Below are 22,249 nucleotides of genomic sequence, written 5' to 3'. Positions count from 1 at the left end.
CATTTACCTGTAGCGCTGGCTGGGTCATAAACTGCGCTTGGACGGATGTGGGACGTCATGACGTAGTGACGCCCCACGTTCTTACGCTACTGGCTTTTGGGACATCCCGAAAGCTGATAACAGTCCTCAGCGTGCGGGTTTTTTTGTTGTTGTTTTTTTAGTTTATTCGGTCTAAGATTGGAGAATGGCTGCCAGCCTACGTGGGCGGTAAAGAACGAATGTATCCAGTACTTTACCGCCAATAACCGTACACTGGAGCGCGTTCTACAAGGCAGCACGCCTCACGTGACCGGCACACAGAAGTTGGTTTGGGCTGGGCGGAGCAGTCGCCATGGAGATGGTGGGGCTGTACACAAATCAGTGCAGAGCCTGAGAGGAGAGTGAGGGAGCTGCTGTGTGAGTATATAGTGATCATCTACAGGCACCCCGGGGCCAGCTCAGCACTTACCACAAAATAAGGGGTTCAACTACACAAACATACCGGGACATGTCACCATCGCGACTGTACTGAGCCCCTTCTAGACCTCCTGGACTGGGACATGCTATCCACAAAGAGAACGGTAACCGATCACAAATCGTTATATTGCCAAATACCTGTCAGGATTACCTACAAAGAATCAGTAAAAACGGAAAACTTGTTAACAGATTTTTAGAATGACTGAAGGGTTTTGGTTAATCCCATTGTTATGTGTTTATTATTGGTATGAAACATTGTCAAAAGACTAGGGGAGGGGGGGGGGACACAAGATCACCCATAAAGAGTTAAACTAATGTATTCTAGTTAGAGCTCTTAACATGCAGCCGCCAAATCAAAGTTCTGGAACCACTTCAGACTAGTCACAATACACCCTATATTGGTCAGTTGTTTTGCATCGGTATTTGTAAGCCAAAACCAGGAGATTTGGTCTGTGGACGCTACGTTTAACCCCTTAATGACCAGCCTATTTTGGACCTTAATGACCAAGCTATTTTTTACGTTTTTCAATCGTCGCATTCCAAGAGCTATAACTCTTTTATTTTTGCGTCGACATAGCTGTATAAGGTCTTGTTTTTTGCGGGACAAGTTGTATTTTTTAATAGCACCATTTTGAAGTTACCTATTATTTATTGATTAACTTTTATTAACTTTTTTTTGGGGGGGGCATAGAAAAAACCCTGAAATTTCACCACTCTTTTTTGCGTCCTAAATCTACGCCGTTTACCGTGTGGTATAAATAACACAATAACTTTATTCAGCGGGTGGTTACGATTGCAACGATACCAAATTTGTATCGTTTTTGTATGTTTTACTACTTTTACACAGTAAAAACGCTTTTTTTTTTCTAAATTATTTGTTTTTGTGTCTCCATATTTGAAGAGCCGTAACGTTGTTTTTCTTTTTTCGCCGATGCGGTTGTATGAGGGCTTTTTTTTTTGCGGGACGACTTGTAGTTTTTATTGGTACCATTTTGGAGTAGATGCGACTTTTTGATCACATTTTAATCAAATTTTTTTAAAGTCAGTATTCACAGAAAACAGCAATTTTTCTGTCGTTTTTTATTTAATATTTTACGGCATTCACCGTGCGGGTTAAATAATGTAATAGATTTATAGTCGGGGTCGTTACGGACGCGGCGATACCAAATATGTGTAACTTTTTTACTTTATTTTGTTTTTTTAATACTAAAGCAGTTTGTAAAGGGAAAAAGTGGGTTTTTCATTTTTTTTTTTCACATTTTTTTTTAATTAACTTTATTAAACTTTTTTTTTTTACTTTTTTACTAGTCCCACTAGGGGACTTTAATATGCGATTCTGCGATCGCTATTATAATACACTGCAATACTTCTGTATTGCAGTGTATTATGCTGGTCCGTTTAAAACGGACAGGCATCTGCTAGGTCATGCCTCCGGCATGATCTAACAGGCATTCGCTCCAGGCAGACCTGGGGGCCTTTATTAGACCCCCGGCTGCCATTAGAGACACAGACACTCGGCGATCGTATCGCCGGGTGTCGGTGGAGGAGGGAGCTCCCTCCCTCTCTCCAAAACCACTCAGATGCGGTGCTCGCTATTGTGCACTGCATCTGAGGGGTTAAACGGGTGAGATCGATACTAATATCGATCTCACACGGCAGAGCAGGGACGCTCCCAGCCCTCAGCTGCCTCTAGCAGCTGAGAGCAGGGAGATTTGACAGCTCCCTACTCTGTTTACTTATTCTGATGCCGCGACGTAAAAAGTCTATGGCATCGGAATAAGGCCCGTTAGTGACCGACGTAGAAACACGATGGGCCGGTCACTAACGGGTTAATGCCTTATGTTTGACGTATACGCCCAAAAAAGTTCCCACGGTATACGCTAAACGTAGGCTGTGACAGAAGCTCAACAGTGGCAGCAGTCAACATAGATCACAATGGTATAAGTCAAGAACTCTCATGATCCTGTTCATGACGTATGTGTTAAACGGATACCATTATAGTCTATGGGTGACGGATGACTTTTTATTTCATCAATAGAAATCGTGATAATGTCAAACTGCGACAAAAACTGTGTGCATGTTTTTTTTTTATAGATTTATTGTGGAGGCTCTTTACTGCCCCAATACCCAGGGATGAGATTTCAGTTCATTTTGAATAAAAGACACTGGGACAGATTTACTAAGCTTATGTTTACATGTAGCCTCAACACGGCACATTTTCCGACCGGATTGTCTGTGCAGAAATTCTGCCGTGTTTTCGCCAGGCTGCATATTACGAATCTGCCCTGCAGCTCAATTTCTGTACTTCTTTTCTTCAGATTTTTTTCCACAGCGTGCGGATGAGATTTGTTCATATCCACTCTGCTGCTACTGTAATATGCTGCGGATCCGCACAGAATATCCGGTCGTATGTTTCTGCAGTGTTTACGCTACATGTGAACATACCCTAATGCTGTCTAAGGCCTCATGCACACGACCGTAGCCATGTGCACGGCCGTGATTTTCAGGTCGGCCGGGGAGTGTCACCCTCGAGCCGTCCGCAAATCGCGGGCCATGCACATGGCCACGTCCATTATTTCCTACGAGCCTGGGCCATGCACGGACCATGGAAACCACGGTCGTGTGCATGGGCCCATAGAAATGAATGGGGCCGCAATTCTCCCGTGGATTTTCGGGGGAATTGCGGCCGCAAAAGCAATTTCATGTGCATGAGGCCTAAGGCCATGTTTATAAGGCATATTTTCAGGCATATTTTGGAGGGTAAAACAGTTGTATTCGGGCACCGAGATACGCTTGAAATAAGCAGCATCCTATTGATTTCAATGGGAACAATACTGTGTAGTTCATGCGAGGCGTATTTGGATTCTGCTAAATTAAAAACCTCGTAAAAAAAGTGTCTTATGATTTTTCCCATTTCCCACTGACGCTTCAAAAAAAAAAAAAAAAAAAAACGCTTCAAAAATACACCTCAAAATACTCTTTCAAAAGTTAAAAAAAACAGCTCCAAAAACTCCTGGATTAAGAGACCATTTTCTCTTGAAGTCAGCCTTGTATTATATAGCCTGAACAAATGTCGTGTGAACATGGTCTAAGCTTTACACAGCCTAAACTTAGACCACACAGTCAGAAAATGCACCAAATTGGTGCACTCTGTAAGGTAAACTTGGCGCATCTTGCTAGTTTTGTTAGACACTTTTCTCTTCCTTATACCATATCCGGACTGGCTTAGTTTATGCCACACCCCTTTCTGCTGGACCACACCCCTTTTAATTTAGGCCATGCTCCCCTGTCGGACAAGCCGCAAATCGTTTCCAAAACAGTTAACAAATGTGGTGCACCGCATGTTAAATAATAATACATCTGCCCCAATGACTATATGGGGCCTGTACATGGGTTTGCCACTAGGCCGATAAACCACTGGCCTAGCCAGTATTTACATTGGAAAGCCGGACTTTTTTTTAAATATTTTTACCAGCAATATCAAGTGCCAGTATTTGTGCATAACAAAGCAGATACTCCTCTTTGCCAGTCCTGTCCAGCTCTAGAACAAACTGTGAAATTAGCACAAGTAAGAGATTGCAGCGGACAAGGGTGCAGAGAGCAAGAGATCCTCACATTCAGCAACTGGACATGGGCACACTGCCTACTAAGACCCAAGAATAAAGAACGAAGCAGGAGGGCTCTAAATGAGACAAGGTGGAAGATCATACCCCCAAAACCAGACTCGCTTTTTACCCGTATTGGTGTGTATTTACATATACTTGTTTTGTGGTGTTTTTTTGCAGCTATATATGCAAAATCATGGCACAAAAATGCGACAGAGCAGGCACGTGGAAATACACCCTGAACTTGGCTGGTATTTTTGGGTGGAAAAGGGGGTAACCCTACCTAAACCTCAGTTCAAATCCTTAGCACATTGCCCCCAATGCTGTTAGTTCACAGACTACTGTTATTGTGTACGTTTAATCTCGGCCAGTATGATAAATCACCCTGTCCACATGTTAACTGTGCTCATTGTTTCTCTGTTAGGGCTCATGCACTTCCTGGGCTGCCATATAAAGCGCCATATTTTCTCATAGAAGCAATGCTTGTTGGCGAGACTAGCTCTGTGATATGGCATGTGATGGAACATGCCGCAGTATTTTTTTTCTCCGTTTCATAAAATATCTGTGATCAAAAAGCCTCTGCATGGTCCGTGTAAAATAAGATGAAGATGGGGATACAGTATGGACCCGTAAAATTCCATGGGTTCTGTTCTACACTGATCCGTAATACTGTACTGCCATGTGCATGAGCCCTTAAAGGAGAAATCCAATCAAAATGATCTTTTTGATATTTCATAGATACATGTGAGAATTGTGAAGTCTTGGGTCGTGGACCACCACTAATTTCCAAAACAAGAGGGCTCGATTGAGCACTAAAACCTAAACTGAAAACAGATTTATTTTACTGGACTCCTGACAAAGCATTCTACAGAAGGAACATTTAAATCTATGGCAGTGTTTTTAAAGCGACCCTGCGGTCCTAGGACAAAATTATAAATGTGATGGTGTATATGGAGTACTATTACGTGGTGCCCTCTAGTTGCGCCCCTCTGTTCTGGATCGCTTCTTCGGGTTCCCCTCTGTGTTGTCCCAAATTGGCCACAGCACTTCACAGACCTTTGTTCTCGGATTGGCCGGAACTGTTCACATGAGCAACTCTGGCCAATCCGAGAACAGTGGAAGTGTCTCAGACAACACAGATGGGACCGTTAAACAGCGGATCCATGGCAGAGGGGAGCAACTGGAGGGCACCAGGTAATATTACACCATATACCCCATCATAAAGATGTTGTCGCAGGACGGGAGGGTCACTTTATATTATGTTACATTTCCAAAAACAGAAATTGCTGAGCAGTGCCAAAGGGTTTTCAGCATTCTATAGGGCTTTTCCGGTTTAGAAATAAGTGGTGGTGCAAGATCACAAACTTCACCAATGTTATCTTCTAACATTTATCTGTGACATCTCAAAATAGCATGGTGGATTTCCTATTTAAATGGGTTTTCCCATCAGAGACATTTATGACATATCAACATGACATGTCATAAATATCAGATAAATGTGGGACCCGCACCTATCTCTAGAACAGGGTCCCCTAACCCCATTTTACTGCTTTGTGTTGTGGCTGAATCATGTGATTTACGGAAACAGCGTATTTCGCTGAGCTACGCTGTTTCCGTAAGACCCATAGAGCTGAATAGTAGTTATGGAAACAGTGTAGCTCGCATGCTACGCTGCTTACATGACTGCCATTCAATACTATGGGACTTACGGAAACAGCGTAGCTCGGTGAGCTATGCTGTTTCCCTAATTCATGGTCGGGAATCACACTCTTCAGCCACAACACAAAGCAGTAGAGCAGGGTTTAGGGGACCCCCTGCTCTAGAGATAGGTGCGGGTCCAAGAGGTGAGACCTGCATCTATCTGACATTTATGACATATCCTGTGGATATGTCATAAATGTCTCTGATAGGAAAACCCCTTTAACTAAAGCTGGCCATACGCTTGAGATAGCTGTTGGCCAACAGGATATGTCATAAATGTCTCTGATAGGAAAACCCCTTTAACTAAAGCTGGCCATACGCTTGAGATAGCTGTTGGCCAAACGATAGTTTGGCCGACATCTGTTCCTCCCGGCTCCTTTATACACATATACGCTCAGGTCGGCTAAGCATGCATGTGTTTTCAATAGGGAGAAGGAAGAAAGCCACTGCCAGACTACTCATCGGCTTCTCTACTAATGAACAAAAGAATTGGACATGTTGAAATTTAACGTCCCAATCCTACTTTCCCCCAACATCTGCCACCAGGGAAAAGTCGAGACATCGCCATACACATCAGATGGTTGGCCGGTTCCGCCGAAGTCTGCTGGTTTGGCCGACATACATCTTATGTGTATGGCCAGCTTTAGAGGCCGTACAAGAATTATTTGATTATTTCCAAGTATTTATTGCATTTATATTAACATGTTATATGAACAGGTTTTGCTTACTTTGTAGGAGTTTGCAATGGCTCAACCAGAGACTGTCCATCTCCTCCCACTTGCAGACACATTTGAAGAGGATGAAACGGAAAAAGCATTTCTTTTATCCAAACCAACCTGTTTTCTTATAGTTGGGAAGCCAGTAAGACCTCTCTTTATACAGCTCTTTATTACTAATATCTGCATGAACAGTTATCTACTTTAATAGTGTAGACTTTTTACCAGTAACATTCTCTCATTTGAAGTTCGGACTCAGTAGCTTGGGTTGTACATTCCTCCATACTCAGGTGATAGAAATATGAATTGCATTGTGAGAAAATTGCTTATTAATGACCTTCATGTAAATTTCTATTCACGTAAAACCTTTTTAAATGATATGCGATACTGGTGGGTGCAATGTGGGCCCATAGATTTATATGGATGCTGTGTTACGAATACGTACAACACAGATCCGTAATATGGTCATATGCGTTAAGCCACAATCCTAATCCCCCACTTAACATTTAGGGCTCATTCAGACGAGTGTCTATCACGTCCGTGTGATGGCCGTTAAAAAAAAACAAAAAAAACAACGCCCACCAAACGGACTCATGTATTTCAATGGAGCCGTTCACACGACCGTTATTTCAACGGAGCGTGTGAAGGGTCCGTGAAAAAATAGGACATGTCCTATTTTACTGCGTGTCAAGCATCCACGGGATCAACGTGACAACGCGTCCCGCACAAGTGCACCTCAGTTTTTCACGTCCCAGGTTGCCAATGGTCGTATGAATGTAGCCTAAGTCATACAGTATTGACTGAAATCTGTGTAGTTAGTCATATGCTGTTGCCTAATTTCCTCATACTGAAAAAATATGGAAGAAACGAGGTGGTCTGGACTCTACAAGGTCCAGAAGTAAAAATTTGAATATGCAGAATCACTGTTTTCTTCGTCAGGGAGCAAGACTCACTAATGACCACATTGTTCACACCATGTTGGTTTTGTAGGTCCATGACCACTAAAGATGCACTCCAGTGAATAGCAAGTCAATGAATGAGAGAGAACATTCTTGTTTGCATCCAGAGGCTGAAAATCCATACATATGTAGTCCTGATCTCATCTGAGAGGAGACTACATTTGTATCGAGTCTAGGCAATCCTCTGTGAGCTATATAGCCCGTAAGCCTCAAAGACATGTCTGTAAATAGTACTTTTGTGATGCCCTCCCCAAAACAAGTTGTTTTATCGATCAGAGGGGTCTCAATATCTGGACTATTCTATCTTCTGATATGCTTGTGCTCAAAGGTGCAAATCCACATCAAACTTTGTATTAAACACATGCGTGTATATCACACCTTGCCGTTAACAGCAGGTAAAGTAGTCACTCAAACTCCCAGGTCTCAAGCAGGGCATTGTAGCTTTACAATATTGGCGGCGTGTTGGGCAGCTCGCTCTGCTTGTGATCAGTGGTTTTAATATGTGTAGCCTGTATCTGAAATGGAAATAGGACTCTCTGGAATAACCTAGAAATTCAGGAGAACTATAAACCTGTCTCTCTTTAAAGATGTATAGATATTCTAACATAGAAGTTATTATTTGGGCCGTCTGATAAATGGGGTCAGTGTCTGTTATTTCATCTCTCCGTTTCCAGATTACTTGAGACTGGTTTATTAAAGGTATACTTAAAAAAACATTATTATGGTTCAATCTTTTTATTAATTTCAAACATCAAGAACAAGACCAATGTGTACATATCACAGTATAAGTAGAAATAAAATTAAAGTTACAATCATACAAGCTTGGTTAATGACAAGATGATTACACGGAATGTAGAAATTGGTCGGATTAACAAAAAAACATTATTATTTCATGAGCATTTCCCCCTTTTTAGCTGGGGCTACACTGTGATTTTTCAATGTGACTTCTAGCCTTACTTTGGTAGAAAACCATGAAAATTACCATACAGCGCATTTTCATTAGTATTAAATATAGACTCCCCATCATATTAAATATTGTCATTTATTAGTATCTAAAATATGTGCATTGCCATGTTATGATGTGTGAGTAAATTATGTACAGACAATTGAAAGGACAATATACAGTCTTGGGATATGCATGTTTTTATTTATCAGGGACTAAATAACAATTGTGTGATCCCCACCAACTTCTATAAACAAATAAATAACCTCTGATGACCACAAACAACAGATGTCGTCATTTTTTCCAAAAAGTAAACTAACATTCAGAAACCAGTAAACTCTTATACTTCTGCAATCACTAAAGGGGTTGTCCCACGAAAATCATTTATTACTGACTAAAATAGCCAAGAACAGAGCTCCGTTATCTGTCAGTCTTTTATAGAAAATTAGCATGTCCATGGCTCCATTCAAGCAAGGGACACGGGAACTTCCTTCTCATGATCGGTGGAGGTCCCAGCAGTTGGACCCGCAGCGATCATACATTTATCACCAATCCTGTGGATAGGTGATAAATCATTTTTTGTGGGACAACTCCTTTAAGGCTATGTTCACACTTATTTGGGTCCGTTGTGGTGTTTGTAGTTTTGAAAAGAGTAATTAGCAGCCAGGGGTCAAGTGCACAGGATTAGCGAAGTAGTAGTGGTGTAGCGTGTGGCCAGGAACTTTGCGTCTTGCAATGCGTTTTGCTATGTGTTCTTTGGCCGCACAGGTGTTCAGCGCATTGTTTCACATTCCAAAAATGTGGCAATTCGTGGCTGAAGCCCTGTGCAGTTTTGCCACACGTTTCCGAGCCACACTACTGCTACAGTACGTGTATGGGCAGCCTAAAATCAGAACTTTTGGCAGTTTGGTGTTCTGAAGAACTCGTGTGTCTACATTATGGCAAGAAGAAAGCACATCCGCCATGACCTCAGAGAAGCAATTGTTGCGGTTCACGCTATTCAATGCTAAGAGATATAAAGAAAAACCCAAGTGTTTCATCAGGTGACCTATAGGCTTCTGTAGGCACATTAGATGTTTATGTTCATGACCGCACAGTTAGAAAAAATTGAACATGTACGGCCTTCATGGTAGGGTGGCATTGGAAAAAAAACAACCTTCTTTCCCCAAAAAAATATATATATGGCAGCACGACTTAGGGCGCCTTTACAGGCTTCAATAATGCATACGATTCTACTAATTTCGATTGTCGCTTGCAATCCTCACAACATGTAAATACACATAGGTGCCCACTTTTGATACTAGAAATCATTATAGGAAGATACTGTATGTTAAAAATATATTATCATAATCGGAAGATCCGCAAATCACCATATGTGAATGCAATTTAGGAGCTACGGCCAATCTTCGTTTTTTAATTCATTTTTTTCTGCCTGCCTTCCAAAAGCCATAACTTTTTTTGTATTTTTTTTGCTGAAAAAAATATTTGTAGGGTGAAATTAGCTAAAAACGGCGATTACGCCATATTTTGAAGGGTTTTGTTTTTACAGTGTCCATTAGGCGGTAAAAACTACATGTTCACCTTATTCTACTGGTTGATATGATTACAGCAATACCAAATTCATATGCTGTTTTTTTTTAATGTTTTACCACTTAGGGAAAAAGTTTTGTCGCCATAACTTTTTTATTTTTTTGTCAATTGAGCGATGTGAGGGCTTATTTTTTGCAGGGTAGTTTTTACAGATACCATTTTGGGGTACATGCGATTTTTTGATCACTGTTGATTAAATTTTTTTTGAGAGCCAAGGTGACCAAATAACAGAGAAGAAGAGAAGTGACGGAGAAGTAACTGTATTTTGGAAAAAATGCATAAAAATGAAAATAAATACATTTCAGAACACCAGAATTGCTGTAAGTATCATGTAGCCAAAAATGGACAGCTAGTCCCACAAAAAATAAGCTCTTACACCGCTCTATCGACGGAAAAATAAAAAAGTTATGGCTCTGAGAAAGTGGCGACAAAAAACTTTTTTTTTAACAAATAGATTTTTCCTTTGTAAAAGTAGTAAAACATAAAAAAAAATACATAAATTTGGTATCACCGTAATCATATCAGAACCCATAAAATAAAGTGAACATGTTGTTCTTACTGCATGATGAACGCCATAAAAATGAAATCAAAAAAACAATGGCAGAATTTTTTTTGAAGTTTCCCAGTACATTATGTGGTGCCATGAAAAACTACAACTCGTCCTGCAAAAAACGGGCCCTCATTCGGCTAGGTTGACGGAAAAATAGAAAAAAGTTATGGCTTTTGGAAGGCGTGGAGGATAAAACGAAAAATGGAAAAACTGAAAATTTGCCTGATCAATAAAGATTGGAAGAATGTAAGAGTAAGGCCACTTTCACGGGGCTGTAATTCATGTGGTCCAACTGAACTGTATTTGGGTCACCTTAGAACCCTATGGTGACCTAAGTTCGGTTTAGTAGAACTGTAATGCAAGCTGCCTACAACCGAGTGCCACTCTGGCCGTTTTTCATGCCATCGGAGTGTCACCCGATAATTTTCATGGACCCATTCACTTCAGCGGGTGAATCGGGTCCGTGAAAACGGACCCAACTTTCCGATCCATGGAAAGATAGGACATGTCATATTTTTCCATGGATCACTGACGAGACCCAGGCGGCACACACGGTCGTGTGCATGAGGCATAAGAGGTCCGGGTGTTGTATTTGTAATATGGAGGCTAAAATATGCACATAACAGCCATTTGAAAGCGGCCTCAAAGTGACAGTAGTGTGCACAAAAATAAAGTGTAAGGACATTAATAGTGATAGATTTGATATTATGCTTAGTGTTGGAGCCATTTATTTATTGGACTTTAATAAACCAAAGGTGATGTCTGACTTTGTATAATATTGGTACTGAGACTGTAGGAATCCTTACGTCTGCTTATACAGTAACTATTCACTCTGGCTCTATTCCTATATTTGCATTTATTAGAAAGACAATGCTTCACATTTATATTCTTTAGGGTACTGGAAAGGCTACTCTTGGGAGGAAGCTCTCGCAGTCATGGAATTGCATATTTATTGAAGGTAAGTTTTTCTGTCTGTGTGGTTTTGAGTACTTGAAAAACAATATCCATTGAACCTCAAAAGTGACATGCAGATTTTTCCACGATTTCACCATTTGCATTCCAAAAATGTTCAAATTTCATCCACTTTGCTGCTACTGTATAATAGGCTATGGATTTTCTGCAATAAAATCCATTGCAGAAAATCTGCAGCGAATCCGCCCAGTGTGAACATACACTCAGAGTGATTTTGCCAACAGCACATTGACAATCAAGCTTTAAGCTAGACTACTGAGTTATTTCAGACAGACTGGTTGCCAGGGATACGCTGCGTAATGATCAGTCTTTTCAATGGGGTCTCTGGTTACTCAAGTCTTTAATGTAGAGCTGTCTCAGGTAAGGGGTTAGGAAGCTTGCCACCACTTAAAGTGTCTTTCTCTACCTCTCGCTGCCATATTGACCATATTTCTAAATTAGGTTGGGACATGAGAAATCCCGTCAAAGTGATCTTCTGATAAGTCATACATGTGAGAAGATCACATTGGTGAGGTCTGTGGTTTTAGACTGCCACTGATTTCTGAAATGAATGGCCCTGTATAGCGCTTTATAGGGCTGAAAATATAACACACCATTCTACGAATAAGAGCATTTAAATCTCTGACAGTATGCTTACAATGTCGGGTCAGGTTTTCAGCAACAGAAATCCATAAACCGAGCCCTAGGAGTTTAAATGCAGTTATTTCATTTTGGAAACCAGTGGCAATATATGATCACGTACTAGGAGTATGACTATCAGTCTTGTCTTCAAATGTCAGCACTAGATAACAAGGCTTTTTGGAGCCAAAACTTTGCAACTACACCTGTGAATAAAACATCTATAGTTTACGCCAAGTGGATGCTGTTGGTTCCAATATCTTGAATGTGTAGCATGGTAATTGGGAGATCAGATCGAACCCCCCTCAAGCCATGCACAGTTTTAATCAGGAGAAGCCAGGCTGGTTTGTAGAATGTATCAGAGCACCACTGCCTCTTCGTTTTAGAGATTGGTTGGGGTCCCAGTGGTCAGCCAACCATTGATGAGACATTTATGGCTACCCTATCCTATCCCGTTTGAGGAAAGCCTTTAAAGGGAATCTGCCACTAGGTCATATAATTTGAACTGGTTAACTGACCTGAATAGCACGGTCTCCCTGATTCCAGCGCTGTTCGTTGTTTTTTTTTCCTGGGCCCCCCTGTTCCAAAATTATGTCACACTGTTGTTTTGGATGCCTATATTCTAATTTGTTCGGTCTGTAACTATATAGGTATTCATCATCATTCTAATTTGTTGTAGTTAGCCGAGGGAGTGGAGCCAGCTTCCCTGCTTCAGATGCTGACCAATCCGCGTGAGGCAGCTTGAGGGTAGTTCACATTCTGTTGGCTAACTACAGAAAGAGCATAGAGGGAGCCAACACAACAGCGGGCCGGAGGGGTGCAGGAAAAAAAATGTGCTGGAATCAGAGAGACAGCGCTTTTCAGGTCCGTAAACCAGTTCAACTTATATGAGCTAGTGACCACTACTCTTTAAGCAGTGCAGAAAGATACTTATGTGGAGGTTATTCTCCAAAAAGAGTGCTTGATCCCCTGGGTGACCCAGGACTTTCATTGGGAACACTGATCCCTGCAGTAGTTATTTGCGCATTCACACATATTGTAAACTGTTTCTAAAGTTTGCAGCATTTCTAAAGAAACAATTTTCAATATGAAAGGTGCCAGCATTAGGAAGTTTTCACTCGCAGACCCTCCCCTTACCCCCGCGGTTCTACTGAACCAAACTTGGATATCCATAGAATACTAGTGGGGTTCAGGTGTTGGGGTTGCAATACGTATGCTAAAATCCAACTGTATTATAACCATCTAAAGCAACCTTACTGTGAACACTAGCTATTGCTATGCTGTAAAAGGACTTTAGAGTTGTTTCTATGTTGTTAATTGGTTCTGTGAAGTGGGGCTGTTTTCAGATTTCAATTTTTTCTGATTTGAAAAGCGTGCATGATATATGGGTTTAATAAATACTTTACCTCTAATGCCTTATTTTTTGTCTTTTTATTATTTTCTAGCCAAGGAACTGATTAATGAGCACATTAAGAGAGAAACGGAGCAAGGCATTATGGTTGGTGCTGTGTTATTTGTAGAATAAAATAGTACATTATTGTGTTTCATTTTTTATGGAAAACATAAGAATAATTTTTCATAAAAAAGAAAGACTTGGAGGCTGCTTTAGCCCTGCTTTCGTTTCTAGCATTAATAAATGGTAATATACTTTTGTTTAATGTTCAGTGAGCAAACATTAGAAATGATTTATAGTCTGCAATATTCACAAAAAAGAATGTGGCTAAATAAATATGACTCCTCTCCCCAGTATGGTGACGACCTATTTAACCACTTCCCGCCGCAGCCACTTTTGGACCAAATTACAGAGCCCCATTTTTAAAATCTGACGTGTCGCTTTGTGTGGTAATCACTTTGGAATGCTTTCCCCAATCAAGCGATTCCGAAATTGTTTTCTCGTTAGACATTGGACTTTGTTAGTGGTAAAATATTGTCAATACGTTCAGTATATAATTGTGAAAAACACTAAAATGTAGCGAAAAATTTAAAATTTTGCTCTACCCCTAGACAACTAATTTCATCTAGATTTATTCTTCTCACCCAGTTTTCAATCTTGATGAGATGGACACTCCCTCGGATTCTTGGCAAAGTGAAACATTTTTAGGTGTGTTTTTTTATTTATTTTTTTACAAATTTTAAAGTGTAGTTAAACGTTTGACAAACATCTGATATGTCAGATGTTTGGATTGGTGGGGGTCTGAGCACTGAGAACCCCACCAATCGCTAGAACGAAGCAGCTGAAGCGCTCGTGTGAGCGCTCAGCCGCTTCGTGTCCGGCTTTTTCCGGAAAGCCGATGTATCGGAGTACGGGCCCATAGACTTTCTATTGAGTCCGTACACCGATACATTTATTTCCGGAAATAGCCGAACAGACACGAAGCAGCTGAGTGCTCACACGAGCGCTTCAGCTGCTTCGTTCTAGCGATTGGGGGTCTCAGTGCTCGGACCCCACCAATCCAAGCTTCTGACATGTCTCTATGACATGTCAGAAGTTTGTCAAACATTTAGCTATACTTTAAATAAGCAATGGGGCTAGTCAGTAAAAAAAAAAAAATATTTGTCATGGCCATTAAGGGAGACCCAAAAGGTGGATAAAGAATAAATAAATAAAAAATCCAAGGAGGTGTGATTATATATTTTGAAATATTGTTTCATGCACAGGCCTTGATTTGTGGGACCCATTTCACATTGGTATGTGGCGTCCTCCCGAATGCCCCGCTTGGCACACACACAGCATTTCTTTGGGGTGTCTGTTTTGTTTTTTTAGTGGGGGGGGATATCTGTGGGGAAATGCTGGCTGGGAATTATCCTGCTGATGGAAGGACCAGATGAACTGTCCTCCCCTTCCTGGTCAGCAAATAGCAGGGACTTAACCACTAGGCGCACCACGACGCAACTGTACGTCCCAGCGGCCAGTGTCTTACCGCACAAGGACGTACAGTTACTGAGTGGTTCCCGGTGCACACTGTCGGTGGCAGTGTGCACCGGGAACGGGGAGGACAGCTGACACTCCCCAGTCACCGGCATTGGATCCGTAAAATAGGTCCAATTCCGGCGATCTATGTAACCGGTGGATCTGTACAGATCCACCGATGACATCATTTCTGCAGATAGTGTAAAAAACCGTTCTGGGACTTGTAATTAGTCCCAAAACGGTTACTATTGACACCCCCCTCCCTGCCCGATGCCCCATGTGACCGGCAATGGACCAATAGCAGTGGCCATTGCCGGTGATTGCCTTGATGGGTGGATCTGAACAGACCCACCTATCATAGTTCATTCTCAGCCGGGGGCGGGTAAACCCCCCTCCCCCGACAGCTAACACGCCCCAGTCGCCGTCATTGGACCCGTAAAAGCAGTCCAATGCCGGCGATCGATGTGATCGGCGGATCTGACAGATCCACCGATTACATCGCTTTTGCAAATAAAGTGTTGAAAACTGTTTCTGGACTTGAAATTAGTCCGGAAACCGTTACTATGGACCCCCCCCCCCCCTGTCCCATGCCCCATGTGACTGGCAATGGACAAATCGCAGTGGTGATTGGTGAGTCTGTTCAGATCCACCAATCACAGTGCGTTTTTCACCCAGGGCAGGTGAAAAATTCCGGTCACAGGCTCTGATCTTAGTTGGTGAAGAGAAGTTGGAGAGATCAGAGCCTGTGTTGTGTTGTGTGCCCCACACAGTTAAAATCAGAATCAACCCCTCTCCCCTGTTCCTAGTGTGTGACCCCACACACCTCCCAGTGTATAAGCGAGATTTTCTTTTTTTTGTTTCATCAAATTTGTTAGCGTCAATCCGAAGCGTTATAGCGTTTGTTGTCAGTTGGTGTCAATCCGTAGCGTCAATCCATAGCATCCGTTAGCATCAATCCGTAGCGTCAGTTAGCGTCAATCCGTAGCGTCAGTTCGCGTCACTTGTCAGTTAGTGTCAATCCGTCACTTTTAGTCGCGTCACTTGTCAGTGTCAATCCGTCACTGTCAGTCTCACCACTTTACAGTTAGTCAGCGTTCAGGTCAGTTAGTAAGTGGTACTAAGTGTTATAAAAAAAAAAAAACACTCCAAAAAAATTATTCGTGTTTTCTGTGAAAAATAAAAAAAATAAACGCAGTGTGTTAGCGTTAGTTAGTGTTTTAGTGTGAAAAAAATAAAAAAAAAAAATCTTTGTTATACCACGGTTTGTTACAGCTACGTGTGTATAAACTACATATATATTTACACACAAATTAATAAAATGGCTGCGAAGCGTTACACCGCTGAAGAGGCGTATGCCATGATCGCAACTGATACAGACTCAGCGAGTGGTGAGAAACCAGAGTTCTTTCTCTCGTCCTCCTCCTCTAGTGACAGCGAGGAACCTCCTCGTAGTCGCAGAAGGGTTAGTGCCTAGGTTCTGCCTGACCCTGGTACTGCTAGCAGTGATTGGTCACCCCCAACCAATTGCACCCCCCAAATCCCAGAATTTACTGCTGTGGCAGGAATTCATGTGCAGACGGAAGGACTGCCTGTAATTGGATATTTCAAATTGTTCTTTACCGATAATTTGATAGAGCTTATGGTGGACCAAACCAACCTCTACGCCCACCAATTTATAGCCGAACACCCAAACTCGTTTTATGCCCAGCCCAATCGTTGGCAACCAACTAATTGTGCAGAAATGCAAAAATATTGGGGATTAGTCCTCAACATGGGTCTCACTAAAAAGCCCAAAGTGAGATCCTACTGGTCCATGGACATTCTTTATCATTGTCCATTGTACCGCAATACAATGACCAGACCCCGCTTTGAGGCAATCCAAAAATGTCTGCACTTAAGTGACAACTCCCCATGCCCCCCCCCCAGGATGACCCAAATTCAGACAGACTTTTTAAAATTAGGCCCCTCATAAACTTTTTTTCCCAAAGTTTCCCGAAATCTACACCCCCGACAAAGAGATTTCAGTTGATGAATCCCTGGTGCACTTCAAGGGTAGGCTGAAGTTTCGCCAATATTTGTCCAATAAGCACGCCAGGTACGGGATCAAGGTCTACAAGCTGTGTGAGTCTGAGACCGGATACACACATGCTTTCTGGATCTATAAGGGGAAGGACCGGACAATACAGCCCCCAAATTGTCCCCCCGTACTGTCCACAACAGGGAAGATAGTGTGGGACCTCCTACACCCACTGTTAGATCAGGGGTACAACTTGTACTTGGACAACTGGTACACAAGTGTACCCCTATTCAAATGTCTAAAAGACAAAAAAACTGTGGCAGTTGGGACGGTCCAAATAAAACAGCGGCACCTTCCCAAGACCCTCATCGGCCATTCCCGGCAAATTGGAGAAAGCAGGGCATTGCTGCAGGATGGGGTCCTGTGTTTGAAATACAGGGATAAAAAAGATGTATGCATGCTGACATCTATGCATGATGCCAGCTGCACCCCTGTCCCCACAAGTAGATTCACAACGTTCACAATGAAGCCTATGTGCATTCAGGCATATAATAAATTCATGGGGGGTTGACCTGAATGACCAGGTGTTAAAACCATATAGTGCCATGCGGAAAAGCAAAATTTGGTAAAAAAAATTGTCAGTGTACCTTGTACGGATGGCACTGTACAATTAATTTTTCATTTTCCGTAAAGCTGGCCATACGGGTACCTACTTGGAGTACCAAGAAAAAATTATAAAATTTCTATTGCTTGGAGACGAGGTGGGGGAAACATCTGCTGCTTCAAGTAGTTCTTGCCGTATCGTTCCTGGGCAGCACTTTCCAAGTGAAGTGCCTGTAACACCAAAAAAACGGCGGGCACAAAAAAGGTGCCGTGTCTGTGCAAAAAGGGGTATCCGTAAGGATCCCATATATCAGTGCGACACCTGTCCATCAAAACCCGAACTCTGCATGAACTGCTTCCGCATCTTCCACACCTCCCTGGATTAAAAAAAATTAGACTTTTGAAACCCCCACACCTCCCTTTATCATTCTGGTCTTTTACCCATTTTTAAAATTGGACACTCTAAAAAAAAAAAAAACGTGTAACAAAACTAAAAACTCCTATTATACCCCTAGATGAATACCTAATACTGTAACATATGTGTATGATCTGCACAACTTTTTTAGGCCTATGCTTGTGGCTAAAAATCATCCAAGTAAAAATAAGGCCTCAAAATCGTTGTGGTGCTTCTTCACTTCCAGGGACTGCTATGTGTCCAGACAACATATTTAGTCCACTTTGGGGGTATTTCTAAAGTCAGAAGAAATACCCCAATAAATATTGAGGCGCTTTACTTCACTTATATGTTGTATCTGAAAGATCTGCCCAAAAAAGTGGCGCATTTGTAAAAAATTTAACATTTTTATTTTTCAAGCCAGAAAAACTATGGGGGTCATAAAAGTGATCACACCCCTACATAAATTCTTTGAGGGGTGCGGTTTCCAAAATGGGGTCACTTCACTGTACTGGAGCTCTGCAAACGCAACATGGCACCTGAAGACCATTCCAGCAAAATCTGTGCTACAAATTGCGCTCCTTCGTTTCTGAGCCCTGCCGTGGGTCCAAACAGCAGTTTATAATCAGAATAAAAGTAGATTTTCATCTTCACTGTCTATTTCCACTAAATTCTCCACAAAAATGCTATCTATACCACTAGAAAAATTCTTGAAGGGTGTAGTTTCCAAAATGGGGTCACTTTTGTGGGGTTTCCACTGCTTTGGCACCGCAAAAGACCTCTTTAAACCTGACATAGTGCCTAAAATATAATTTTAAAAAAAGGAGGCCCCAAAATCCACTAGGTGCTCCTTTGCTTCTGAGGCCGGTGCTTCAGTCTATTAGGACACTAGGGCCACATGTGGGATATTTCTAAAAACTGCAGAATCTGGGCAATAAATATTGAGATGCGTTTCTCTGGTAAACACTTCTGTTTTACAGAAAAAAATGTATTACAAATGAATTTAAGCCCAAAAAAATGAAATTCGAACATTTCACCTCTACATTGATTTAATTCCTGTGAAACGCCTAAAGGTTTAAGAGACTTTGAGAATGCTGTTTTGAATACTTTGAGGTGTGCCGTTTTTAAAATGGGGTGATTTATGGGGGACTTTCTAATATATAAGGCTTTCAAAGTCACTTCAGAACTGAACTAGTCCTTGAAAAAATAGCCTTTTGTAATTTTCTTGAAAATGTGAGAAATTGCTGCTAAAGTTCTAATCGTAACGTCCTAAAAAAATTAAAAGTATGTTCACAAAATGATGCAAACATAAAGTAGACATATGGGAAATATTAACTAGTAATAATTTGGTGTGGTATTACTGTTTGTTTTACAAGCAGATACACTTACATTTTTAAAAATGCAATTTTTTGCCCATTTTCTCAAAATTTTGGTGTTTTTCACAAATAAATATTAAATTTGTCAACCAAATTTTTTCACTAACATAAAGTACAATATGTCACGAGAAAACAATCTCCGAATCGCTTGTATAGGTAAAAGCATTCTGGAGTTATTACCACATAAAGTAACACATGTCAGATTTGAAAAAATGGGCTGTGCCACAAGGCCAAAACAGGCTGTGTCCTAAAGGGATTAATGACTCTTTCCTGAAATTGCAGGAACATATCCCCACTGCTGGCATATATGCAGAGGACAAAGGCGTTGTATAAAGCCATCTGTGTAAGATGGATAGAAATCTTTTCATACCACACCTTTTGTCTTGCACATGGCGCTGAATGGTTTTATTACCTGATCAGCCACCCATGTATTTATTGTACTCCGGTACGCAAAATGGTTTGGGGACTTGGGTGGTGGATCCGCGTACAGGGACAGCTTCTGTCATGAATGCTGGTCAGTATAAGGACGCCCCTTTTACCCTTATATTTCAGGAGCAGGAGATCATCGCTGCAGACAGCTCTGCTCTCTCCTAATTTCAGTGTCCAACCCAGCAAAGTTTTGGGGAGACCCTTCTGATTCTTGTGAAAAGTTCCGCATGCCAATATGGATCTGGGCAAGAGAACTTATAGTAATGGGACACTATTATAAAAGTTGTCCAGACCCTGCTGTATTTGATGAGTGAGGATACCTTACCTACCAGGGTAAAATCTAGATGACAGGCGGCATATCTACCTAACCGGGAACTCGGACAGTGGGCAATCTAGGGACACAGCAGGGCGATGGCGACCGGGTACTGCGACAGGTGATGTGACAGGTTATGGCTGGGCACAGGTCACAGAAGGGCAGTTTGGGTGGATGAACCAGATGACTAGTGGGCACCAAAGGTGGTGAACCGTGGGCAGAAATTTGACAGATCTGAGGGTATTATCAGTTCCAACTCAGACAAGGTCTCACACACAACAGAGCTTGTCAGAGCCGGCGATGCCTGTGAATGCTGCCTCCTATGCTGTCCGTACTGACTGGCCAATCACAGCGCTTGATGATATGGGACTATTCCGATTGGTCCCGTGCCAGTGAGTCAACTGGCACTAACCGTTGCGGTCACGTGTCACTTAACACAGTCACAGTTTAAAGCCAGGACGGTACTGTACACCCTATTGCTGTAAAGCACTTGCAATCTGGACGTACAGTCACCGCCATTTGTCAGAAGGGGTTAATCTGCAAACTGTTGTTGAGCAAGGCCTATGGAGCCAGGCAGGAGAATATGACCAGCAATACTGAACATGTTTATATCACATACAACACTGAAGGAAATGGAAAGGGTGCGGGAAAAAGATGGAAGTGATAGGATAAAACTTAAAGCGGTTATCTGGGAAGTAAACCTAATTTCTTGGGGTCTGGAAATTAAATAAATAAAACAAAAAAGCAATACATACCTATCCTTGCCCTCCGCGATCCAGCACTGTTGCCCCAGTGGCAGTTCCGGTGCTTGTTTATGTGCACATAGCATGTGACTGCTGCAGCCAATCAGAGGGCTCAACGGCCATATATTGCATTTCTGGCATTATTTAGGCATTTTCACTAATTGGCTGCAGCGCTGGATCACCAGGGGCAAGGATAGGTAAGTATTTCTTTTTTTTTAAATTATTTTATTTCCAGCCTCTATGAAAAAAAAATTCACTTCCCGGTTAACGCCTTTAAAGCGTACCTAACTTTTCAGTTGAATTTCAGAATAAGCTTCCATATGTGTGTACATGAGGAATTTCTGGCCATTATATGACTTGTATTCTGCATTATTTTGCAGTTTTTTCCTCTGCAGGCTCTATCTTTATTTCTCAGTTGTCTGTGAGCTGGTGGTTGGAGCTTAATGGCTATCATGTCTTCTATACAAAGACAACATAGAGCGAAGAATCCTGCCCTCCTATCTCTATCACCTATATAAAGCAGTGTAGCTGAGAATACAGCATTGGGGTGACATTGAAATCTTACCAGCACATCTATGTATTTCTCACTCTGCTATTGCTTTCTCCCCCTTTTCAATCCTCCCCTCTACATGGACTTGAAAGCAGTGTGTCTATGTGTCTCTCCGTAGACTTGTATAGGCAGGCAGTGAAGAGACACACCCCCACCTTCTACAGGATGTATGTAACAAGGGACGGACTTTTCCTAACAGTGGGTGGACAACAAATTACAGGAAGGGAGACACAGTGGCTGTAACTTCACACATTTTCATGGATAAAACTACAACATTTTTACAGTTAGTAAATTACAAAGCTGATCCTGATCAGGTATACTATTAGATTAGCATTAGTAGTTTGAAAAGTTAGTGTCCATTTAAGCTTTATAAGTTCATTTGTAAAATACATTTTGTGTGTATGCAATGCTGAAATAAAAATAAGGCAAGCTGTTAGAATGATAGGAAATTATCTATCATGAACCCCTTGCCCCCTTGTATATATGTTATTTAGGTCCAATATCTGACTCCTCTATCCTCCTTGCATATTAGCAGAACTAAATACACTGGCACAATCTTTGGGCAAATGGCATCAGTATCTCAGAATGACAGACACATTGGGTGGAATTTATTAACTTTTCTACGCCAGTTTTTTGCCATAGAAAGTCGCAAATGCATTATAAGTTGCAATTTGCTCGAAAAATTGCAACTTTTGATACATTTACGCTGCTTCCATCACTTTTCCAGAAACTTAAAAAAAAAAAAAAATTCATGACACCTTCCCTTTATCATATTGCTTTTAATATGATATTAACATAAATTT

The 22,249-nt window shown here is 41.6% G+C and overlaps 2 protein-coding genes across 4 annotated transcripts in view; one reads left to right on the top strand and one right to left on the bottom strand.

The window, feature by feature from the left end:
* The window catches only part of FIG4 (FIG4 phosphoinositide 5-phosphatase), a 338,548-nt gene extending 338,313 nt beyond the window's left edge, over positions 1 to 235 (bottom strand). Inside the window, exon 1 of the mRNA XM_075862266.1 lies at positions 8 to 235. The gene's annotated coding sequence lies outside the window, so the exon portion shown is untranslated. The remainder of the gene's footprint in view (positions 1 to 7) is intronic.
* The window catches only part of AK9 (adenylate kinase 9), a 114,303-nt gene continuing 92,060 nt past the window's right edge, over positions 7 to 22,249 (top strand). The window contains exons 1-4 of one of the 3 annotated variants that reach the window (XM_075862265.1): positions 7 to 560; positions 6,498 to 6,623; positions 11,415 to 11,478; positions 13,556 to 13,608. In XM_075862265.1, the coding sequence (XP_075718380.1) occupies positions 540 to 560; positions 6,498 to 6,623; positions 11,415 to 11,478; positions 13,556 to 13,608 (264 nt within the window). In that variant the 5' untranslated portion in view covers positions 7 to 539. The remainder of the gene's footprint in view (positions 561 to 6,497; positions 6,624 to 11,414; positions 11,479 to 13,555; positions 13,609 to 22,249) is intronic. The other 2 variants (XM_075862264.1, XM_075862263.1) reach the window with 2 other exon arrangements.

The sequence above is a fragment of the Rhinoderma darwinii genome, chromosome 4 (genome assembly GCF_050947455.1).
Source record: "Rhinoderma darwinii isolate aRhiDar2 chromosome 4, aRhiDar2.hap1, whole genome shotgun sequence".
Taxonomy (NCBI): Eukaryota; Metazoa; Chordata; class Amphibia; order Anura; family Rhinodermatidae; genus Rhinoderma; species Rhinoderma darwinii.
This window is presented reverse-complemented; position numbering and strand designations above follow the sequence as displayed.